The 23783-nt window shown below is 51.4% G+C and overlaps 1 protein-coding gene across 1 annotated transcript in view; it reads left to right on the top strand.

Annotated features, from left to right (window-relative positions):
* Positions 1-3078: 3078 nt before the first annotated feature.
* Positions 3079-23783, top strand: part of LOC147709921 (collagen alpha-1(XII) chain-like) — a 185858-nt gene continuing 165153 nt past the window's right edge. Inside the window, exons 1-2 of the mRNA XM_086926126.1 lie at positions 3079-3112; positions 6238-6309. Of these exons, the coding sequence (XP_086782252.1) occupies positions 3079-3112; positions 6238-6309 (106 nt within the window). The remainder of the gene's footprint in view (positions 3113-6237; positions 6310-23783) is intronic.

Raw genomic sequence — 23783 nt, forward strand, 5'->3', positions numbered from 1 at the left:
ATTAAATGAGATTTGTCTTGCGCCATAATGAGAATATCGTCCAGATAGATGATCAGACGAATGCCCCTTGACCTTAGGTAAGAGACAACAGCTCTCATGACCTTGGTGAAGCACCAGGGTGCGGAAGAGAGACCAAATGGAAGTGCCTGAAACTGGTACAAGCGACCCTTCCAGAGAAACTGGAGGAAGCGTTGATGAACCTTCGCCATGGGAATGGTAAAATAAGCGTCCTTGAGGTCTAGTTTGACCAGCCAGTCTCCTTCTAGGAGCAGGTCCCTGAGAAGGGGAATTCCTTCCATTTTGAACTGTCTGTAAGTAATGAATCTGTTGAGGTCTTGAAGGTTTATGACCGGCCTCCAACCCTTGTCCTTCTTTTCGACATGAAAAAGGTTGCTCATGAATCCCAGAAGCTCCATAGGCACCTCTAAAATTGCGCCCTTTTCAATCATAGAAGAGATTTCCTCTTCTATTATACCCTGCTGCTCCGGGGACAGGGGAATACCCTTTGGGAGAGAGTTCTGGGAAGGTTCGTGATCGAAGTCTATTGTGAACCCTTTTACGGAGTTTAGTACCCAACTGTCTTGAGTAATGGATTTCCAATTTTCCAGGAAGTATTTTAGCCTGCCGCCCACCTTTAAGGGGGCAGAATAAGGAGATAGATGGGGAACACTACCTGAGGGATTGCTCTGATTGTTTGATCCATGCGATCTGAATACCCTGGTACGTTGTCCCCTACCCCTTTGAGGGTAGAACTGCGGGTTTGTGTAATGTTGGTAGCCTCTGCCAGCTCCGCGTCCTCTATAATTGGCCCTCTGGGAGTATCTGGCGGAATGTTGGCCTCATCTTCCGGCCCTTCCAAAAAGGTTGTTACCGGTATTGAACACCTTGCGCATGTTTTGTTGCGCTCTGTCGAGGGCAGTAACTGTTGAAACATATTTCCCTAATGACTTTATTAGAACTTCGCCAAACAGGAGGCCTTTTTGGTTCCTGGAGGGTTCCTTATCAGCGGGGTCGCTGAGTTTGGGGTTGATGCGAGTAAGGACCACTCTACGCCTCTCGGCCTTGATACTAGCATTGGCGTTCCCCAAAAGGATAATTGCCCTTTGGCTCCAGTCTCTTATCATTTCCGTATCAAGGTGAGTGCCCTCCATATGGCTCTCTTCGGCTGAATCAAGGATTCTAGTGAGGGGACCGAGGACGTCCAGGAGAAGATCCTGGCACCTTTGAAAGACTTCTCCATTTCTTTCCTAGGGTCACGCCCTAGTTTAAAAAGGAACTTAATTAAGTCAGGGGGTAGGTTTGGGGAGTAGCAAGACTTATCCCCAATGCTCGGTCTTGAGCATTCTGCTCTCAAGATGTTGCGTGTTTCCCTTTCTAAAGAGTTTCTAATCCACTTCCTTATCAATTTAGCAACGTGATCCGGTGGAGTCTATTCTGAACTCCGCGGATGCTTAAGGTTCTGGGGTGAGAGCATTTCTTCACCTAGTGGGTTAAGAATTACGTCCTTTGAGGAAGATGGAGCATCCTCAAATGTATCCCTGAAATCTTGGTCATCCTCATTGAGGTCGAGGACATATTCATCAATGAATTCCGAATCATCTGAGTCATCCTGTGAAGTCAAGGTATCGAAGGTCAGGATATAGCCCATTGCTGGCGATTAGCCAAAATAGTAAGAGAGCTCTTTTAGGGACGTCGTGAATATGTGCTGATCGCGTACATGAGCCACCTACTTATGCATTGTCGGTAATACAGGGGGTCAGCATCCAGATTACCTGCTCTAACGTGACGTAATACAGATATTTCTTGCTATAGGACCTTCTTACAATATGGACATAGACTTACTCTAATGCACTAGCATCTTACATGACTTTTATGTGCATCTGTAGTAATGCCGAACCATCCCTCTGCAAGTAAATATTTTTCCATTTTTAGTACACATGACGGCTTCCATGCTTTCTACATTCACCGCTCAGAAATGTCCCTAATCATCCAAGCATTGTCAGCCACATAGAGGTGACCACTTCAGGATTCTTCGCGAGGAGTCCACTGAATGCGAAGGAGCAGGAAATGGCCATAATTGTGGAAGTGGAGGACTCTGAACCTTCAGCTTCGAACAGAGATGTTATTACGGGGTAAGTCCTCGTTGCAAGCTGTGAAACCAGCACTCAGAGCGTTAGAGGCAATGCCGCTGCTAGCGGCTTAGCCAGGCCACAGGCCTCCAATGGACCCATCCCAGGTGGCACAATCATCTATCCTTTACCATGCCTACCTGGCGTGCCGGCCGACTTCGAACGAAGGTCTCCTTTTGTTCAACACGTTTCGCACCACCTGCCTGTAAATATGAAGGTTTGTGTCAATGTCAGAGCCTGCGTCAGGTCTGATTAGTGCTTCTGATTAAATACAATCCATCTTTCGTCACAACCTTACACTGGAATTCAGTGTGGAAGCTTCCCAACCACCTCTGGAAAATTACATTTAAATTCCATCCCTAAAATGTTTAAAACACAATCTTTGCCACTAATTTCTCAGATCTCTGTAAGGTTATTTTAAATTAGTTGTGAATCAAATTAAAACTTCACTTACAAAGTTGTTCAGAGTAGGGAAACGTCACGCTTTAGGACGCAGGTGAAGTTTCCTAAATTGATGTGAGGACTGGCTTATACTTTTGGGCCTTCCAGGTGTGAGGATTTCCTGATGTAGAGTACCCCGGGTAGGACACCTTGCAGCAAAATCATTTTACATGTGAAGGCTGGACAGCCACACACTGAGGTAAGAGGTGTGGGGGGGGGGGGAGGGTCTGAGCTGAGATCGGAATATTTTTATTTAAAAAACGAAAAAAAGCAGAACTTGAGAATCTTTGCATTGCACGAAGCTTGCACAGTTTAAGAACTCCACGAGTTGTGAGTCAGCCTACGTCACAACTTTACATTCTTCTACTTTAAATCCCACTTAATTGACAGGATTTAAAGTGGATCGTGATCAGTTGATTGAGTCGCTTTAATATGTACCTTAGAAAGTCGACGCGCTCCTTCATATAGGATCGCACGGTGCGCACCTTAATATTGGGACGGACTATCGATGGCGCAGAGGATCAAGGACAGAATAGTTACAGGTTAGTAAGTATAGTATTTCTATCCCTTACTCCACATATAGACCTACAAAATATATATACCTTCAAGGTATGCAGATATGGAGCTAGGAGCAGTAAATCTATGCTTCCCCATATGCACTTCCCTTGAAATATTCTGTCTCCTATATTCTTGTACCTCGATATGCCGGGGGTTGGTATTTAGCAGTGCACCCTGTTTTGAGGAAAGAATGCACCTGTAGACCCCAGATTTAATGTATGGTCACAGCTGGGAGCCCGGCCCCCAAAAATATACTCCTGTCTCTGCCTCCCTCGCTGCTGTCTACGCATCACTGAGGCCAGGTGGCTGGTCACTATTCTCAGCACCTTCCCTTGCACACATTCACTGTCTCTCTCTCTGCCTCCCCCTCTCTCTCTCTCTCTCTCTCTCTCTCTCCTCCTCCTCTCTATCTCTCTCTCTGCCTCTCTCTCTCCCTCTCCCTCTCGTTCTCTTTCTCTCTCTCGCTGTCTCTCTCTCAATGTCTCTCCCGCTGTCTCTCTCTCACTGTCTCTCTCCCTTGCTCTCTGTCTCTCTCTCTCTCTCTCTCTCTCCTTCTCTCTCTCTCTGGCTCTCGCTGCCTCTCTATGCCTCTCTCTAACTGTCTCTCTCTCGCTCTCTCTCCCCCCCTCTCTCTTTTTTGTTCTCTCTCTCTCCCTCTGTCTCTCTCTCTTTCTCTCTCTCTCTGCCTCTCTGTTTCTCTCTCTCTCTTTCTCTCTCTCTCTGTCTCTCGCTGCCTCACTCTGCCTCTCTCTCACTGTCTCTCTTGCTCTCTGTCTCTTTCTCTTTCGCTCTCTGTCCCTGCCTCTCTCTCTCGTTCTCTCTCTCTTTTCTGTTCTCTCTCTACCTCTCTCTTTCTCCCTCTCTCTGTCTCTCCATGCCTCTCTCTTACTGTCTCTCTCTCTCTTTCTCTCTCTCTCTGTCTCTCCATGCCTCTCTCTGCCTCTCTCTTACTGTTTCTCTCTCTTTCTCTCTGTCTCTCTCGCTGCCTGTCTCTGCCTCTCTCTCACTGTCTTTCACTCTTGCTCTCTCTCTATCTCTCTGCTTCCCTCTCCCCCGCTCTCTCTGTTTTGTTCTCTCTCCCTCCCTCTCTCTCTTTCTCTCTCTCTCTCTCTCTCTCTGTCTCTCGCTGCCTCACTCTGCCTCTCTCTTACTGCCTCTCTCTCTCTCTCTTTCTCTCTCTGTCATTGCCTCTCTCTCTCGTTCTCTCTCTCTTTTTTGTTCTCTCTCTCCCTCTCTCTCTCTTTCTCCCTCTCTCTGTCTCTCCATGGCTCTCTCTGCTTCTCTCTTACTGTCTCTCTCTTTCTCTCTCTCCCTGTCTCTCGCTGCCTCTCTCTGCCTCTCTCTCACTGTCTCTCTCTCTCTTGCTCTCTGTTGCTCTGTCTCTCTCTCTCTCTCTCTCTCTCTCTCTCTCGCTGCCTCTCTCTCTCTTTTTTGTTCTCTTCTCTCCCTCTCTTTCTTTCTCTCGCTGTCTCTCTCTGCCTCTCTCTCTAGCTCTCTGATTCTCTGTCTCTCTCTCTCTCTCTTTCTCTCTCTCTCTCTGTCTTTCGCTGCCTCTCTCTGCGTCTCTCTCTCTCTTGCTCTCTGTCTCTCTGTCTTTTTCTCTCTCTCTCTCTCTGACTCTCGCTGCCTCACTCTGCCTCTCTCTCACTGTCTCTCTCTCTCTCTTGCTCTCTGTCTCTCTCTCTTTCTCCTTCGCTCTTTCTCTGTCACTGCCTCTGTCTCCCCTTCTCTCTATCTTTTTTGTTCTCTCTCTCTCTCTCTCTCTCTCGCTCTCTCTCTCTGTCTCTCGGTGCCTCTCTCTGCCTCTCTCTTACTGTCTCTCTCTATTGCTCTCTGTCTCGTTGTCTCTCTCTCTTCCCTCTCTCTCTCTGTTTTGTTCTCTCTCCCTCCCTCCCTCTCTCTCTCTCTTTCTCTAGCTGCCTCCCTCTCACTGTCTCTCTCTCTCGCTGCCTCTCTCTCCCCTTCTCTCTCTTCTCACAGTATGACTCTCTCTCTTTTTTGTTCTCTCTCTCTTTCTCCCTCTCTCTCTTCCTCTTTGTCTCACTCTCTCTGTCTCTACTTCTCACTCCTCTGCCTCTCTCTTTCTGTCTCTCTCTTTCTTTCTCTCTCTCTCTCTTTCCCTCTCCCTCTCTTTCCTCCTCTCTCTCTCTCGCTGCATCTCTACCTCTCTCTCTCGCTCTCTGTCTCTCTGCCTCTCTTTCCCTCTCCCTCTCTTGCTCTCTCTCTCTCTTTCTCTCTACCTCTCTCTCTCTCTCGGCCTCTCTTGCTCTCTGCCCCTCTTCTTCTTCTCTCTCTCTCATCTCACTCTTCTCTCTCCTCTCTCTCTCTCTTCTTCTCTCTCCTCTCTCTCTCTCTACTTCTCTCTCTCTCCCCCCCCCTCTCTCTCTCTCTTCTCTCTCTCTCCCTCCCCCCTCCCTCTCGCCCCCTCTCTCTCTCTCTCTTCTCTCTCTCTCCCTCCCCCTCCCTCTCTCTCTCTCTCTCCTCTCTCTCCTCTCTCTCTTCTCTCTCTCTCCCTCCCCCCCCTCTCTCTCTTCTTCTTCTCTCTCTCTTTCTCTTTCTCACTCTCTTTCTCTCTCTCTTGCTCTCTGCCTCTCTTCTTCTTCTTCTCTCTCTCTCTCTCTCTCCCTCTCCCTCTCTGTGTCTCTCCCTCCCCCCTCCCTCTCCCCCCTCTCTCTCTCTCTCTTCTCTCTCTCTCCCTCCCCCTCTCTCCTCTCTCTCTCCTCCCCCCCCCTCTCTCTCTCTTCTCTCTCTCTCCCTCCCCCTCCCTCTCTCTCCCTCTCCCTCTCTCTCTCCTCCTCTCTCTCTCCTCTCTCTCTTCTCTCTCTCTCCCTCCCTCTCTCTCTCTCCCCCTCTCCCTCTCTGTGTCTCTCCCTTCCGCCTCCCTCTAATGCATCACTGAGGATGGGTGTTGGTGATGCTGCCCGTTATCTTGACTCTCAGCTTCTCTCCATCTCACACACACTGCAGCAGCCACAAGATTGTATCTGATCATCAGCGCCCCCCTCCCTCCCCCTGTGTGCAGCGTGTAGAGCTGCATCAGCACTTTCGAGGCCATTTCCTGTGTCTTTGTTAGATGAAAAGACATTTCTTCACAATCTTCTCTTGACAGAGTCCTGTGGACTTGTTGAGGATCAAATGGCGTCCACCAGTGCTCGGAGGAGGGATGAACCTGCACCCACAGGTGAGTCTGATCCGGTCTGTCACGGCCGTCCTTGGAGCAGGTATTGTGATACAGTCTGATGGGGTCAGCTTTCAGCTAGAGGTGGGTGTCATACCGCTGGCAGGGAAAACTCCCTGGAGTGGGAATCCTTGCACGGTATGACACAGCCACACTACACCTAGAGCGCCACACCTCCAAGAGCGGTAATCCTTACAGAGTATGAGAGAGACATGCTGCACCTAAGGGTCGTTATCGTGATGTCTGGCTGGGTCATACTTGCTACGTCAGTAATCCTCAAACAGTATTAAAGAATCAACTGCATCCAGTGGTAATTGTCATAACATCTGGAAGGATCACATTTCCCATGGTGGTAATCCCTACAGGGCATGAGGCGCTCACAGAGTCACTTACTGGACCTGGGACTCACAGAGTCACTTACTGGACCTGGGACTCACAGAGTCACTTACTGGACCTGGCACACACAGAGTCACTTACTGGACCTGGCACACACAGAGTCACTTACTGGACCTGGGACTCACAGAGTCACTTACTGGACCTGGCACACACAGAGTCACTTACTGGACCTGGCACACACAGAGTCACTTACTGGACCTGGGACTCACAGAGTCACTTACTGGACCTGGCACACTCAGAGTCACTTACTGGACCTGGGACTCACAGAGTCACTTACTGGGCCCGGCACTCACAGAGTCACTTACTGGACCTGGCACTCACAGAGTCACTTACTGGACCTGGGACTCATACAGAGTCACTTACTGGACCCGGCACACACAGAGTCACTTACTGGACCTGGGACTCACAGAGTCACTTACTGGACCTGGCACACACAGAGTCACTTACTGGACCTGGCACACACAGAGTCACTTACTGGACCTGGGACTCACAGAGTCACTTACTGGACCTGGCACACTCAGAGTCACTTACTGGACCTGGGACTCACAGAGTCACTTACTGGGCCCGGCACTCACAGAGTCACTTACTGGACCTGGCACTCACAGAGTCACTTACTGGACCTGGGACTCATACAGAGTCACTTACTGGACCCGGCACACACAGAGTCACTTACTGGACCTGGGACTCATACAGAGTCATTTACTGGACCCGGCACTCACAGAGTCCCTTACTGGACCTGGGACTCATACAGAGTCACTTACTGGACCTGACACACACAGAGTCCCTTACTGGACCTGGGACTCACAGAGTCACTTACTGGACCTGGCACACAGAGTCACTTACTGGACCGGGCATACAGAGTCACTTACTGGACCTGGCATACACAGAGTCACTTACTGGACCTGGCACACAGAGTCACTTACTGGGCCTGGCACACACAGAGTCACTTACTGGGCCTGGCATACACAGAGTCACTTACTGGACCTGGCATACACAGAGTCACTTACTGGACCTGGCACACAGAGTCACTTACTGGACCGGGCATACAGAGTCACTTACTGGACCTGACACTCAGAGAATCACTTACTGGACCTGGCACACACAGAGTCACTTACTGGACCTGGCACACACAGAGTCACTTACTGGACCCGGCACACACAGAGTCACTTACTGGACCCGGCACACACAGAGTCACTTACTGGACCTGACACACACAGAGTCACTTACTGGAACAGGGACTCACACAGAGTCACTTACTGTACCTTGCACACAGAGTCACTTACTGGGCCTGGCACACACAGAGTCACTTACTGGGCCTGGCATACACAGAGTCACTTACTGGACCTGGCACTCACAGAGTCACTTACTGGACCTGGCACACAGAGTCACTTACTGGACCGGGCATACAGAGTCACTTACTGGGCCTGGCACACACAGAGTCACTTACTGGACCTGGCACACACAGAGTCACTTACTGGACCTGGCATACACAGAGTCACTTACTGGACCTGACACTCACAGAATCACTTACTGGACCTGGCACACACAGAGTCACTTACTGGACCTGGCACACACAGAGTCACTTACTGGGCCTGGCACACAGAGTCACTTACTGGACCTGGGACTCATACAGAGACACTTACTGGACCTGGCACACACAGAGTCACTTACTGGACCCGGCACTCACAGAGTCACTTACTGGACCTGGCACACACACACTCACCTACTGGACCAGGCACACACAGAGTCACTTACTGGACCTGGCACACACAGAGTCACTTACTGGACCTGGCACACACAGAGTCACTTACTGGACCTGACACTCACAGAGTCACTTACTGGACCTGGCACACACAGAGTCACTTACTGGACCTGGCACACACAGAGTCACTTACTGGACCTGACACTCACAGAGTCACTTACTGGACCTGGCACTCACAGAGTCACTTACTGGACCTGGCACTCACAGAGTCACTTCCTGGACCTGGCACACACAGAGTCACTTACTGGACCTGGCACTCACAGAGTCACTTACTGGACCTGGCACACACAGAGTCACTTACTGGAACAGGGACTCACACAGAGTCACTTACTGGACCCGGCACACACAGAGTCACTTACTGGACCTGACACACACAGAGTCACTTACTGGAACAGGGACTCACACAGAGTCACTTACTGTACCTTGCACACAGAGTCACTTACTGGGCCTGGCACACACAGAGTCACTTACTGGGCCTGGCATACACAGAGTCACTTACTGGACCTGGCATACACAGAGTCACTTACTGGACCTGGCACACAGAGTCACTTACTGGACCGGGCATACAGAGTCACTTACTGGACCTGGCACACAGAGTCACTTACTGGACCGGGCATACAGAGTCACTTACTGGGCCTGGCACACACAGAGTCACTTACTGGACCTGGCACACACAGAGTCACTTACTGGACCTGGCATACACAGAGTCACTTACTGGACCTGACACTCACAGAATCACTTACTGGACCTGGCACACACAGAGTCACTTACTGGACCTGGCACACACAGAGTCACTTACTGGGCCTGGCACACAGAGTCACTTACTGGACCTGGGACTCATACAGAGACACTTACTGGACCTGGCACACACAGAGTCACTTACTGGACCCGGCACTCACAGAGTCACTTACTGGACCTGGCACACACACACTCACCTACTGGACCAGGCACACACAGAGTCACTTACTGGACCTGGCACACACAGAGTCACTTACTGGACCTGGCACACACAGAGTCACTTACTGGACCTGACACTCACAGAGTCACTTACTGGACCTGGCACACACAGAGTCACTTACTGGACCTGGCACTCACAGAGTCACTTACTGGACCTGGCACTCACAGAGTCACTTCCTGGACCTGGCACACACAGAGTCACTTACTGGACCTGGCACTCACAGAGTCACTTACTGGGCCTGGCACACAGAGTCACTTACTGTACCTGGCGCACACAGAGTCACTTACTGGACCTGACACCCACAGAGGCACTTACTGGACCTGGCACTCACAGAGTCACTTACTGGACCTGGCACACACACACTCACCTACTGGACCTGGCACTCACAGAGTCACTTACTGGACCTGACACTCACAGAGTCACTTACTGGACCTGGCACACACAGAGTCACTTACTGGACCTGGCACTCACAGAGTCACTTACTGGACCTGGCACTCACAGAGTCACTTCCTGGACCTGGCACACACAGAGTCACTTACTGGACCTGGCACTCACAGAGTCACTTACTGGGCCTGGCACACAGAGTCACTTACTGTACCTGGCGCACACAGAGTCACTTACTGGACCTGACACCCACAGAGGCACTTACTGGACCTGGCACTCACAGAGTCACTTACTGGACCTGGCACAGACAGAGTCACTTACTAGACCTGGCACACTCAGAGTCACTTACTGGACCTGGCACACACAGAGTCACTTACTGGACCTGGCACTCACAGAGTCACTTACTGGACCTGACACTCACAGAGTCACTTACTGGACCTGGCACACACAGAGTCACTTACTGGACCTGGCACTCACAGAGTCACTTACTGGGCCTGGCATACACAGAGTCACTTACTGTACCTGGCGCACACAGAGTCACTTACTGGACCTGACACCCACAGAGTCACTTACTGGACCTGGCACTCACAGAGTCACTTACTGGACCTGGCACTCACAGAGTCACTTACTGGGCCTGGCACACAGAGTCACTTACTGTACCTGGCGCACACAGAGTCACTTACTGGACCTGACACCCACAGAGTCACTTACTGGACCTGGCACTCACAGAGTCACTTACTGGACCTGGCACACACAGAGTCACTTACTGGACCTGGCACTCACAGAGTCACTTACTGGGCCTGGCACACAGAGTCACTTACTGTACCTGGCGCACACAGAGTCACTTACTGGACCTGACACCCACAGAGTCACTTACTGGACCTGGCACTCACAGAGTCACTTACTGGACCTGGCACAGACAGAGTCACTTACTAGACCTGGCACACTCAGAGTCACTTACTGGACCTGGCACACACAGAGTCACTTACTGGACCTGGCACTCACAGAGTCACTTACTGGACCTGACACTCACAGAGTCACTTACTGGACCTGGCACACACAGAGTCACTTACTGGACCTGGCACTCACAGAGTCACTTACTGGGCCTGGCATACACAGAGTCACTTACTGTACCTGGCGCACACAGAGTCACTTACTGGACCTGACACCCACAGAGTCACTTACTGGACCTGGCACTCACAGAGTCACTTACTGGACCTGGCACAGACAGAGTCACTTACTAGACCTGGCACACACAGAGTCACTTACTGGACCTGGCACACACAGAGTCACTTACTGGACCTGGCACTCACAGAGTCACTTACTGGACCTGACACTCACAGAGTCACTTACTGGACCTGGCACACACAGAGTCACTTACTGGACCTGGCACACGCAGAGTCACTTACAGTTCCTGGCACACTTACAGAGTCACTTACTAGACCTGGCACACACAGAGTCACTTACTGGACCTGGCACACACAGAGTCACTTACTGGGCCTGGCACACACAGAGTCACTTACTGGACCTGGCACACACAGAGTCACTTACAGGGCCTGGCACAGACAGAGTCACTTACTAGACCTGGCACACACAGAGTCACTTACTGGACCTGGCACACAGAGTTACTTACTGGAACAGGAACTCATACAGAGTCAGTTACTGGACCTGGCACACACAGAGTCACTTACTGGACCCGGCACACACAGAGTCACTTACTGGACCTGGCATACAGAGTTACTTACTGGACCTGGCATACAGAGTTACTTACTGGACCTGGCACACACATAGTCCCTTACAGGAACAGGGACTCATACAGAGTCAGTTACTGGACCTGGCACACACAGAGTCACTTACTGGACCCGGCACACACAGAGTCACTTACTGGACCTGGCATACAGAGTTACTTACTGGACCTGGCACACACAGAGTCACTTACTGGACCTGGCACACTTACAGAGTCACTTACTGGACCTGGCACACACAGAGTTACTTACTGGAGCTGGCACACTCAGAGTCACTTACTGGGCCTGGCACAGACAGAGTCACTTACTAGACCTGGCACACACAGAGTCACTTACTGGACCTGGCACACAGAGTTACTTACTGGAACAGGGACTCATACAGAGTCGGTTACTGGACCTGGCACACACAGAGTCACTTACTGGACCCGGCACACACAGAGTCACTTACTGGACCTGGCCCACACAGAGTCACTTACGGGAACAGGGACTCATAGAGTCAGTTACTGGACCTGGCACACACAGAGTCACTTACTGGACCCGGCACACACAGAGTCACTTACTGGACCTGGCATACAGAGTTACTTACTGGACCTGGCACACACAGAGTCACTTACTGGACCTGGCACACTTACAGAGTCACTTACTGGACCTGGCACACACAGAGTCACTTACTGGACCTGGCATACAGAGTTACTTACTGGACCTGGCACACACAGAGTCACTTACTGGACCTGGCACACACAGAGTCACTTACTGGACCTGGCATACAGAGTCACTTACTGGACCTGGCACACACAGAGTCACTTACTGGACCTGGCACACACAGAGTCACTTACTGGACCTGGCACACACAGAGTCACTTACTGGACCTGGCACACACAGAGTCACTTACTGTACCTGGCACACACAGAGTCACTTACTGGACCTGGCGCATACAGAGTCACTTACTGGACCTGGCACAGACAGAGTCACTTACTGGACCTGGCACTCACAGAGTCACTTACTGGACCTGGCGCATACAGAGTCACTTACTGGACCTGGCACAGACAGAGTCACTTACTGGACCTGGCACTCACAGAGTCACTTACTGGAACAGGGACTCATACAGAGTCACTTACTAGACCTGGCACACACAGAGTCACTTACTGGGCCTGGCACACCGAGTCACTTACTGGACCTGGCACACAGAGTTACTTACTGGACCTGGCACACACACAGAGTCACTTACTGGAACAGGGACTCACACAGAGTCACTTACTGGACCTGGGACTCATACAGAGTCACTTACTAGACTTGGCACTCACAGAGTCACTTACTGGACCTGGCATACAGAGTTACTTACTGGACCTGGCACACACAGAGTCACTTACTGGGCCTGGCACACCGAGTCACTTACTGGACCTGACACGCACACAGAGTCACTTACTGGACCTGGCACACTTACAGAGTCACTTACTGGAACAGGGACTCATACAGAGTCACTTACTGGGCCTGGCACACAGAGTCACTTACTGGACCTGGCACACACAGAGTCACTTACTGGACCTGGCACTCACAGAGTCACTTACTGGACCTGGCACACACAGAGTCACTTACTGGACCTGGCACTCACAGAGTCACTTACTGGGCCTGGCATACACAGAGTCACTTACTGTACCTGGCGCACACAGAGTCACTTACTGGACCTGACACCCACAGAGTCACTTACTGGACCTGGCACTCACAGAGTCACTTACTGGACCTGGCACAGACAGAGTCACTTACTAGACCTGGCACACACAGAGTCACTTACTGGACCTGGCACACACAGAGTCACTTACTGGACCTGGCACTCACAGAGTCACTTACTGGACCTGACACTCACAGAGTCACTTACTGGACCTGGCACACACAGAGTCACTTACTGGACCTGGCACTCACAGAGTCACTTACTGGGCCTGGCATACACAGAGTCACTTACTGGGCCTGGCATACACAGAGTCACTTACTGTACCTGGCGCACACAGAGTCACTTACTGGACCTGACACCCACAGAGTCACTTACTGGACCTGGCACTCACAGAGTCACTTACTGGACCTGGCACAGACAGAGTCACTTACTAGACCTGGCACACACAGAGTCACTTACTGGACCTGGCACACACAGAGTCACTTACTGGACCTGGCACTCACAGAGTCACTTACTGGACCTGGCACACACAGAGTCACTTACTGGACCTGGCACACACAGAGTCACTTACTGGACCTGGCACACAGAGTTACTTACTGGAACAGGGACTCATACAGAGTCAGTTACTGGACCTGGCACACACAGAGTCACTTACTGGACCCGGCACACACAGAGTCACTTACTGGACCTGGCATACATAGTTACTTACTGGACCTGGCATACAGAGTTACTTACTGGACCTGGCACACACATAGTCACTTACTGGAACAGGGACTCATACAGAGTCAGTTACTGGACCTGGCACACACAGAGTCACTTACTGGACCCGGCACACACAGAGTCACTTACTGGACCTGGCATACAGAGTTACTTACTGGACCTGGCACACACAGAGTCACTTACTGGACCTGGAACACTTACAGAGTCACTTCCTGGACCTGGCACACACAGAGTCACTTACTGGACCTGGCATACAGAGTTACTTACTGGACCTGGCACACACACAGGGTCACTTACTGGACCTGGCACACACAGAGTCACTTACTGGACCTGGCATACAGAGTCACTTACTGGACCTGGCACACACAGAGTCACTTACTGGACCTGGCACACACAGAGTCACTTACTGTACCTGGCACACACAGAGTCACTTACTGGACCTGGCACACACAGAGTCACTTACTGTACCTGGCACACACAGAGTCACTTACTGGACCTGGCGCATACAGAGTCACTTACTGGACCTGGCACAGACAGAGTCACTTACTGGACCTGGCACTCACAGAGTCACTTACTGGACCTGGCGCATACAGAGTCACTTACTGGACCTGGCACAGACAGAGTCACTTACTGGACCTGGCACTCACAGAGTCACTTACTGGAACAGGGACTCATACAGAGTCAGTTACTGGACCTGGCACACACAGAGTCACTTACTGGACCTGGCACACACAGAGCCACTTACTGGACCTGGCACACACAGAGTCACTTACTGGACCTGGCACACACAGAGTCACTTACTGTACCTGGCACACACAGAGTCACTTACTGGACCTGGCGCATACAGAGTCACTTACTGGACCTGGCACAGACAGAGTCACTGACTGGACCTGGCACTCACAGAGTCACTTACTGGACCTGGCACACACAGAGTCACTTACTGGAACAGGGACTCATACAGAGTCAGTTACTGGACCTGGCACACACAGAGTCACTTACTGGACCCGGCACACACAGAGTCACTTACTGGACCTGGCATACAGAGTTACTTACTGGACCTGGCACACACAGAGTCACTTACTGGACCTGGTACACTTACAGAGTCACTTACTGGACCTGGCACACACAGAGTCACTTACTGGACCTGGCAAACAGAGTAACTTACTGTACCGGGCACACACAGAGTCACTTACTGGGCCTGGCACACCGAGTCACTTACTGGACCTGACACACACACAGAGTCACTTACTGGACCTGGCACAGACAGAGTCACTTACTGGACCTGGCACACAGAGTCAGTTACTGGACCTGGCACACACAGAGTCACTTACTGGACCCGGCACACACAGAGTCACTTACTGGACCTGGCATACAGAGTTACTTACTGGACCTGGCACACACAGAGTCACTTACTGGACCTGGCACACTTACAGAGTCACTTACTGGACCTGGCACACACAGAGTCACTTACTGGACCTGGCATACAGAGTTACTTACTGGACCTGGCACACACAGAGTCACTTACTGGGCCTGGCACACCGAGTCACTTACTGGACCTGACACACACACAGAGTCACTTACTGAAAGTGGCACACGCACACAGAGTCACTTAGGGGACCTGGCACACTTACAGAGTCACTTACTGGAACAGGGACTCATACAGAGTCACTTGCCACTTACTGGAACAGGGACTCATACAGAGTCAGTTACTGGAACAGGGACTCATACAGAGTCAGTTACTGGACCTGGCACTCACAGAGTCACTTACTGACCTGGCACACACAGAGTCACTTACTGGACCTGGCAAACACAGAGTCACTTACTGGACCTGGCACTCACAGAGTCACTTACTGGACCTGGCACACACAGAGTCACTTACTGGACCTGGCGCACACAGCGTCACTTACTGGACCCGGAATACACACAGAGTCACTTACTGGACCTGGGACTCATACAGAGTCACTTACTGGAAATGGCACACACAGAGTCACTTACTGGACCTGGCACACACAGAGTCACTTACTGGAACAGGGACTCATACAGAGTCAGTTACTGGACCTGGCACACACAGAGTCACTTACTGGACCCGGCACACACAGAGTCACTTACTGACCTGGCACACACAGAGTCACTTACTGACCTGGCACACACAGAGTCACTTACTGACCTGGCACACACAGAGTCACTTACTGACCTGGCACACACAGAGTCACTTACTGTACCTGGCGCACACAGAGTCACTTACTGGACCTGGCGCATACAGAGTCACTTACTGGACCTGGCACAGACAGAGTCACTTACTGGACCTGGCACTCACAGAGTCACTTACTGGACCTGGCACACACAGAGTCACTTACTGGAACAGGGACTCATACAGAGTCACTTACTGGACCTGGCACAGACAGAGTCACTTACTAGACCTGGCACACACAGAGTCACTTACTGGACCTGGCACACAGAGTTACTTACTGGACCTGGCACACACATAGTCACTTACTGGAACAGGGACTCATACAGAGTCAGTTACTGGACCTGGCACACACAGAGTCACTTACTGGACCCGGCACACACAGAGTCACTTACTGGACCTGGCATACAGAGTTACTTACTGGACCTGGCACACACAGAGTCACTTACTGGACCTGGCACACTTACAGAGTCACTTACTGGAACAGGGACTCATACAGAGTCACTTGCCACTTACTGGAACAGGGACTCACACAGAGTCACTTACTGGACCCGGCACACACAGAGTCACTTACTGGGCCTGGCACACACAGAGTCACTTACTGGATCTGGCACACACAGAGTCACTTACTGGACCTGGCACACACAGAGTCACTTACTGGACCTGGCACACACAGAGTCACTTACTGGACCTGGCACACACAGAGTCACTTACTGGATCTGGCACTCACAGAGTCACTTACTGACCTGGCACACACAGAGTCACTTACTGGACCTGGCACACAGAGTTACTTACTGGACCTGGCACACACAGAGTCACTTACTGGACCTGGCACACACAGAGTCACTTACTGGACCTGGCACACACAGAGTCACTTACTGGACCTGGCACTCACAGAGTCACTTACTGGACCTGGCACACACAGAGTCACTTACTGACCTGGCGCACACAGTGTCACTTACTGGACCTGGCACACACAGAGTCACTTACTGGACCTGGCACACACAGAGTCACTTACTGGACCTGGCACACACAGAGTCACTTACTGGACCTGGCACACACAGAGTCACTTACTGGACCTGGCACTCACAGAGTCACTTACTGGACCTGGCACACACAGAGTCACTTACTGGACCTGGCACACACAGAGTCACTTACTGGACCTGGCACAGACAGAGTCACTTACTAGACCTGGCACACACAGAGTCACTTACTGGACCTGGCACACAGAGTTACTTACTGGAACAGGGACTCATACAGAGTCAGTTACTGGACCTGGCACACACAGAGTCACTTACTGGACCCGGCACACACAGAGTCACTTACTGGACCTGGCATACAGAGTTACTTACTGGACCTGGCATACAGAGTTACTTACTGGACCTGGCACACAGAGTCACTTACTGGAACAGGGACTCATACAGAGTCAGTTACTGGACCTGGCACACACAGAGTCACTTACTGGACCCGGCACACACAGAGTCACTTACTGGACCTGGCATACAGAGTTACTTACTGGACCTGGCACACACAGAGTCACTTACTGGACCTGGCACACTTACAGAGTCACTTACTGGACCTGGCACACACAGAGTCACTTACTGGACCTGGCATACAGAGTTACTTACTGGACCTGGCACACACACAGAGTCACTTACTGGACCTGGCACACACAGAGTCACTTACTGGACCTGGCACACACAGAGTCACTTACTGGACCTGGCACTCACAGAGTCACTTACTGGACCTGGCACACTTACAGAGTCACTTACTGGAACAGGGACTCATACAGAGTCACTTGCCACTTACTGGAACAGGGACTCATACAGAGTCACTTACTGGACCTGGCACACAAAGAGTCACTTACTGGACCTGGCACACACAGAGTCACTTACTGGACCTGGCACACACAGAGTCACTTACTGGACCTGGCACACACAGAGTCACTTACTGTACCTGGCACACACAGAGTCACTTACTGGACCTGGCGCATACAGAGTCACTTACTGGACCTGGCACAGACAGAGTCACTTACTGGACCTGGCACTCACAGAGTCACTTACTGGACCTGGCACACACAGAGTCACTTACTGGAACAGGGACTCATACAGAGTCAGTTACTGGACCTGGCACACACAGAGTAACTTACTGGACCCGGCACACACAGAGTCACTTACTGGACCTGGCATACAGAGTTACTTACTGGACCTGGCACACACAGAGTCACTTACTGGACCTGGCACACAGAGTTACTTACTGGACCTGACACACACACAGAGTCACTTACTGAAAGTGGCACACGCACACAGAGTCACTTACTGGACCTGGCACACTTACAGAGTCACTTACTGGAACAGGGACTCATACAGAGCCACTTACTGGAACAGGGACTCATACAGAGTCACTTACTGGACCTGGCACACACAGAGTCACTTACTGACCTGGCACACACAGAGTCACTTACTGACCTGGCACACACAGAGTCACTTACTGTACCTGGCGCACACAGAGTCACTTACTGGACCTGGCGCATACAGAGTAACTTACTGGACCTGGCACAGACAGAGTCACTTACTGGACCTGGCACTCACAGAGTCACTTACTGGACCTGGCACACACAGAGTCACTTACTGGAACAGGGACTCATACAGAGTCAGTTACTGGACCTGGCACTCACAGAGTCACTTACTGACCTGGCACACACAGAGTCACTTACTGACCTGGCACACACAGAGTCACTTACTGACCTGGCACACACAGAGTCACTTACTGTACCTGGCGCACACAGAGTCACTTACTGGACCTGGCGCATACAGAGTAACTTACTGGACCTGGCACAGACAGAGTCACTTACTGGACCTGGCACTCACAGAGTCACTTACTGGACCTGGCACACTCAGAGTCACTTACTGGACCTGGCACACACAGAGTCACTTACTGGACCTGGCACTCACAGAGTCACTTACTGGACCTGGCACACACAGAGTCACTTACTGGAACAGGGACTCATACAGAGTCAGTTACTGGACCTGGCACACACAGAGTAACTTACTGGACCCGGCACACACAGAGTCACTTACTGGACCTGGCATACAGAGTTACTTACTGGACCTGGCACACACAGAGTCACTTACTGGACCTGGCACACAGAGTTACTTACTGGACCTGACACACACACAGAGTCACTTACTGAAAGTGGCACACGCACACAGAGTCACTTACTGGACCTGGCACACTTACAGAGTCACTTACTGGAACAGGGACTCATACAGAGCCACTTACTGGAACAGGGACTCATACAGAGTCACTTACTAGACCTGGCACACACAGAGTCACTTACTGACCTGGCACACACAGAGTCACTTACTGACCTGGCACACACAGAGTCACTTACTGTACCTGGCGCACACAGAGTCACTTACTGGACCTGGCGCATACAGAGTAACTTACTGGACCTGGCACAGACAGAGTCACTTACTGGACCTGGCACTCACAGAGTCACTTACTGGACCTGGCACACACAGAGTCACTTACTGGAACAGGGACTCATACAGAGTCAGTTACTGGACCTGGCACTCACAGAGTCACTTACTGACCTGGCACACACAGAGTCACTTACTGACCTGGCACACACAGAGTCACTTACTGACCTGGCACACACAGAGTCACTTACTGTACCTGGCGCACACAGAGTCACTTACTGGACCTGGCGCATACAGAGTAACTTACTGGACCTGGCACAGACAGAGTCACTTACTGGACCTGGCACTCACAGAGTCACTTACTGGACCTGGCACACTCAGAGTCACTTACTGGACCTGGCACACACAGAGTCACTTACTGGACCTGGCACTCACAGAGTCACTTACTGGACCTGACACTCACAGAGTCACTTACTGGACCTGGCACAGACAGAGTCACTTACTAGACCTGGCACACACAGAGTCACTTACTGGACCTGGCACACAGAGTTACTTACTGGACCTGGCACACACATAGTCACTTACTGGAACAGGGACTCATACAGAGTCAGTTACTGGACCTGGCACACACAGAGTCACTTACTGGACCCGGCACACACAGAGTCACTTACTGGACCTGGCATACAGAGTCACTTACTGGACCTGGCACACACAGAGTCACTTACTGGACCTGGCACACTTACAGAGTCACTTACTGGACCTGACACACACAGAGTCACTTACTGGACCTGGCACACACAGAGTCACTTACTGGACCTGGCACACACAGAGTCACTTACTGGAACAGGGACTCATACAGAGTCACTTGCCACTTACTGGAACAGGGACTCATACAGAGTCACTTACTGGACCTGGCACACACAGAGTCACTTACTGGACCTGGCACACACACAGAGTCGCTTACTGGACCTGGTGCACACACAGAGTCACTTACTGGACCTGGTGCACACACAGAGTCGCTTACTGGACCTGGTGCACACACAGAGTCACTTACTGGACCTGGCACACTTACAGAGTCACTTACTGGACCTGGCACACACAGAGTCACTTACTGGACCTGCATACAGAGTTACTTACTGGACCTGGCACACACAGAGTCACTTACTGGAACAGGGACTCATACAGAGTCACTTGCCACTTACTGGAACAGGGACTCATACAGAGTCACTTACTGGACCTGGCACACACAGAGTCACTTACTGGACCTGGCACACACAGAGTCACTTACTGGAACAGGGACTCATACAGAGTCAGTTACTGGAACAGGGACTCATACAGAGTCAGTTACTGGACCTGGCACTCACAGAGTCACTTACTGACCTGGCACACACAGAGTCACTTACTGTACCTGGCACACACAGAGTCACTTACTGGACCTGGCACACAGAGTCACTTACTGGACCTGGCACACACAGAGTCACTTACTGGGCCTGGCACACAGAGTCACTTACTGGACCTGGCACACACAGCGTCACTTACTGGAACAGGGACTCATGCAGAGTCAGTTACTGGACCTGGCACACACAGAGTCACTTACTGGACCTGGCGCACACAGCGTCACTTACTGGACCTGGCATACAGAGTTACTTACTGGACCTGGCACACACAGAGTCACTTACTGGACCTGGCACACTTACAGAGTCACTTACTGGACCTGGCACACACAGAGTCACTTACTTGACCTGGCATACAGAGTTACTTACTGGACCTGGCACACACAGAGTCACTTACTGGGCCTGGCACACAGAGTCACTTACTGGACCTGGCACACAGAGTCACTTACTGGACCTGGCACACACAGAGTCACTTACTGGGCCTGGCACACAGAGTTACTTACTGGAACAGGGACTCATACAGAGTCAGTTACTGGACCTGGCACACACAGAGTCACTTACTGGACCTGGCACACACAGAGTCACTTACTGGGCGTGGCACACACAGAGTCACTTACTGGACCTGGCACACACAGAGTCACTTACTGGAACAGGGACTCAAACAGAGTCACGTACTGGACCTGGCACACACAGAGTCACTTACTGGACCTGGCACACACAAGGCACTTACTGGACTTGGCACTCACAAAGTCACTTACTGGACCTGGCACACACAGAGTCACTTACTGGAACAGGGACTCATACAGAGTCACTTACTGGACCTGGCACACACAAGTCACTTACTGGACCTGGCACACACAGAGTCACTTACTGGACCTGGCACACTTACAGAGTCACTTACTGGACCTGGCACACACAGAGTCACTTACTGGACCTTGCACACACAAGTCACTTACTGGACCTGGCACTCACAAAGTCACTTACTGGACCTGGCGCACACAGCGTCACTTACTGGACCTGGCACACACAGAGTCACTTACTGGACGTGGCACACACAGAGTCACTTACTGGACCTAGCACACAGAGTCACTTACTGGACCTGGCACACACAGAGTCACTTACTGGAACAGGGACTCATACAGAGTCACTTACTGGACCTGGCACACACAGAGTCACTTACTGGACCTGGCACACACAGAGTCACTTACTGGAACAGGGACTCATACAGAGTCACTTACTGGACCTGGCACAGACAGAGTCACTTACTGGACCTGGCACTCACAGAGTCACTTACTGGACCTGGCACACACAGAGTCACTTACTGGAACAGGGACTCATACAGAGTCACTTACTGGACCTGGCACAGACAGAGTCACTTACTGGACCTGGCACACACAGAGTCACTTACTGGACCTGGCACACAGAGTTACTTACTGGACCTGGCACACACATAGTCACTTACTGGAACAGGGACTCATACAGAGTCAGTTACTGGACCTGGCACACACAGAGTCACTTACTGGACCCGGCACACACAGAGTCACTTACTGGACCTGGCATACAGAGTTACTTACTGGACCTGGCACACACAGAGTCACTTACTGGACCTGGCACACACAGAGTCACTTACTGGACCTGGCACACTTACAGAGTCACTTACTGGACCTGGCACACACAGAGTCACTTACTGGACCTGGCATACAGAGTTACTTACTGGACCTGGCACACACAGAGTCACTTACTGGACCTGGCACACTTACAGAGTCACTTACTGGAACAGGGACTCATACAGAGTCACTTGCCACTTACTGGAACAGGGACTCATACAGAGTCAGTTACTGGACCTGGCACACAGAGTCACTTTCTGGACCTGGCACACACAGAGTCACTTACTGGGCCTGGCACACAGAGTCACTTACTGGACCTGGCGCACACAGCGTCACTTACTGGAACAGGGACTCATACAGAGTCAGTTACTGGACCTGGCACACACAGAGTCACTTACTGGACCTGGCGCACACAGCGTCACTTACTGGACCTGGCACACACAGAGTCACTTACTGGGCCTGGCACACAGAGTCACTTACTCGACCTGGCACACAGAGTCACTTACTGGACCTGGCACACACAGAGTCACTTACTGGGCCTGTCACACAGAGTTACTTACTGGAACAGGGACTCATACAGAGTCAGTTACTGGACCTGGCACACACAGAGTCACTTACTGGACCTGGCACACACAGAGTCACTTACTGGGCCTGGCACACACAGAGTCACTTACTGGACCTGGCACACACAGAGTCATTTACTGGAACAGGGACTCATACAGAGTCAGGTACTGGACCTGGCACACACAGAGTCACTTACTGGACCTGGCACACACAAGTCACTTACTGGACTTGGCACTCACAAAGTCACTTACTGGACCTGGCACACACAGAGTCACTTACTGGAACAGGGACTCATACAGAGTCACTTACTGGACCTGGCACACACAAGTCACTTACTGGACTTGGCACTCACAAAGTCACTTACTGGACCTGGCGCACACAGCGTCACTTACTGGACCTGGCACACACAGAGTCACTTACTGGACGTGGCACACACAGAGTCACTTACTGGAACAGGGACTCATACAGAGTCACTTACTGGACCTGGCACACACAGAGCCACTTACTGGACCTGGCACACACAGAGTCACTTACTGGACTTGGCACTCACAAAGTCACTTACTGGACCTGGCACACTCAGAGTCACTTACTGGACCTGGCACACACAGAGTCACTTACTGGACCTGGCACACACAGAGTCACTTACTAGACCTGGCACACACAGAGTC

Source organism: Lissotriton vulgaris, chromosome 6 (genome assembly GCF_964263255.1).
Source record: "Lissotriton vulgaris chromosome 6, aLisVul1.2, whole genome shotgun sequence".
NCBI lineage: Eukaryota > Metazoa > Chordata > Amphibia > Caudata > Salamandridae > Lissotriton > Lissotriton vulgaris.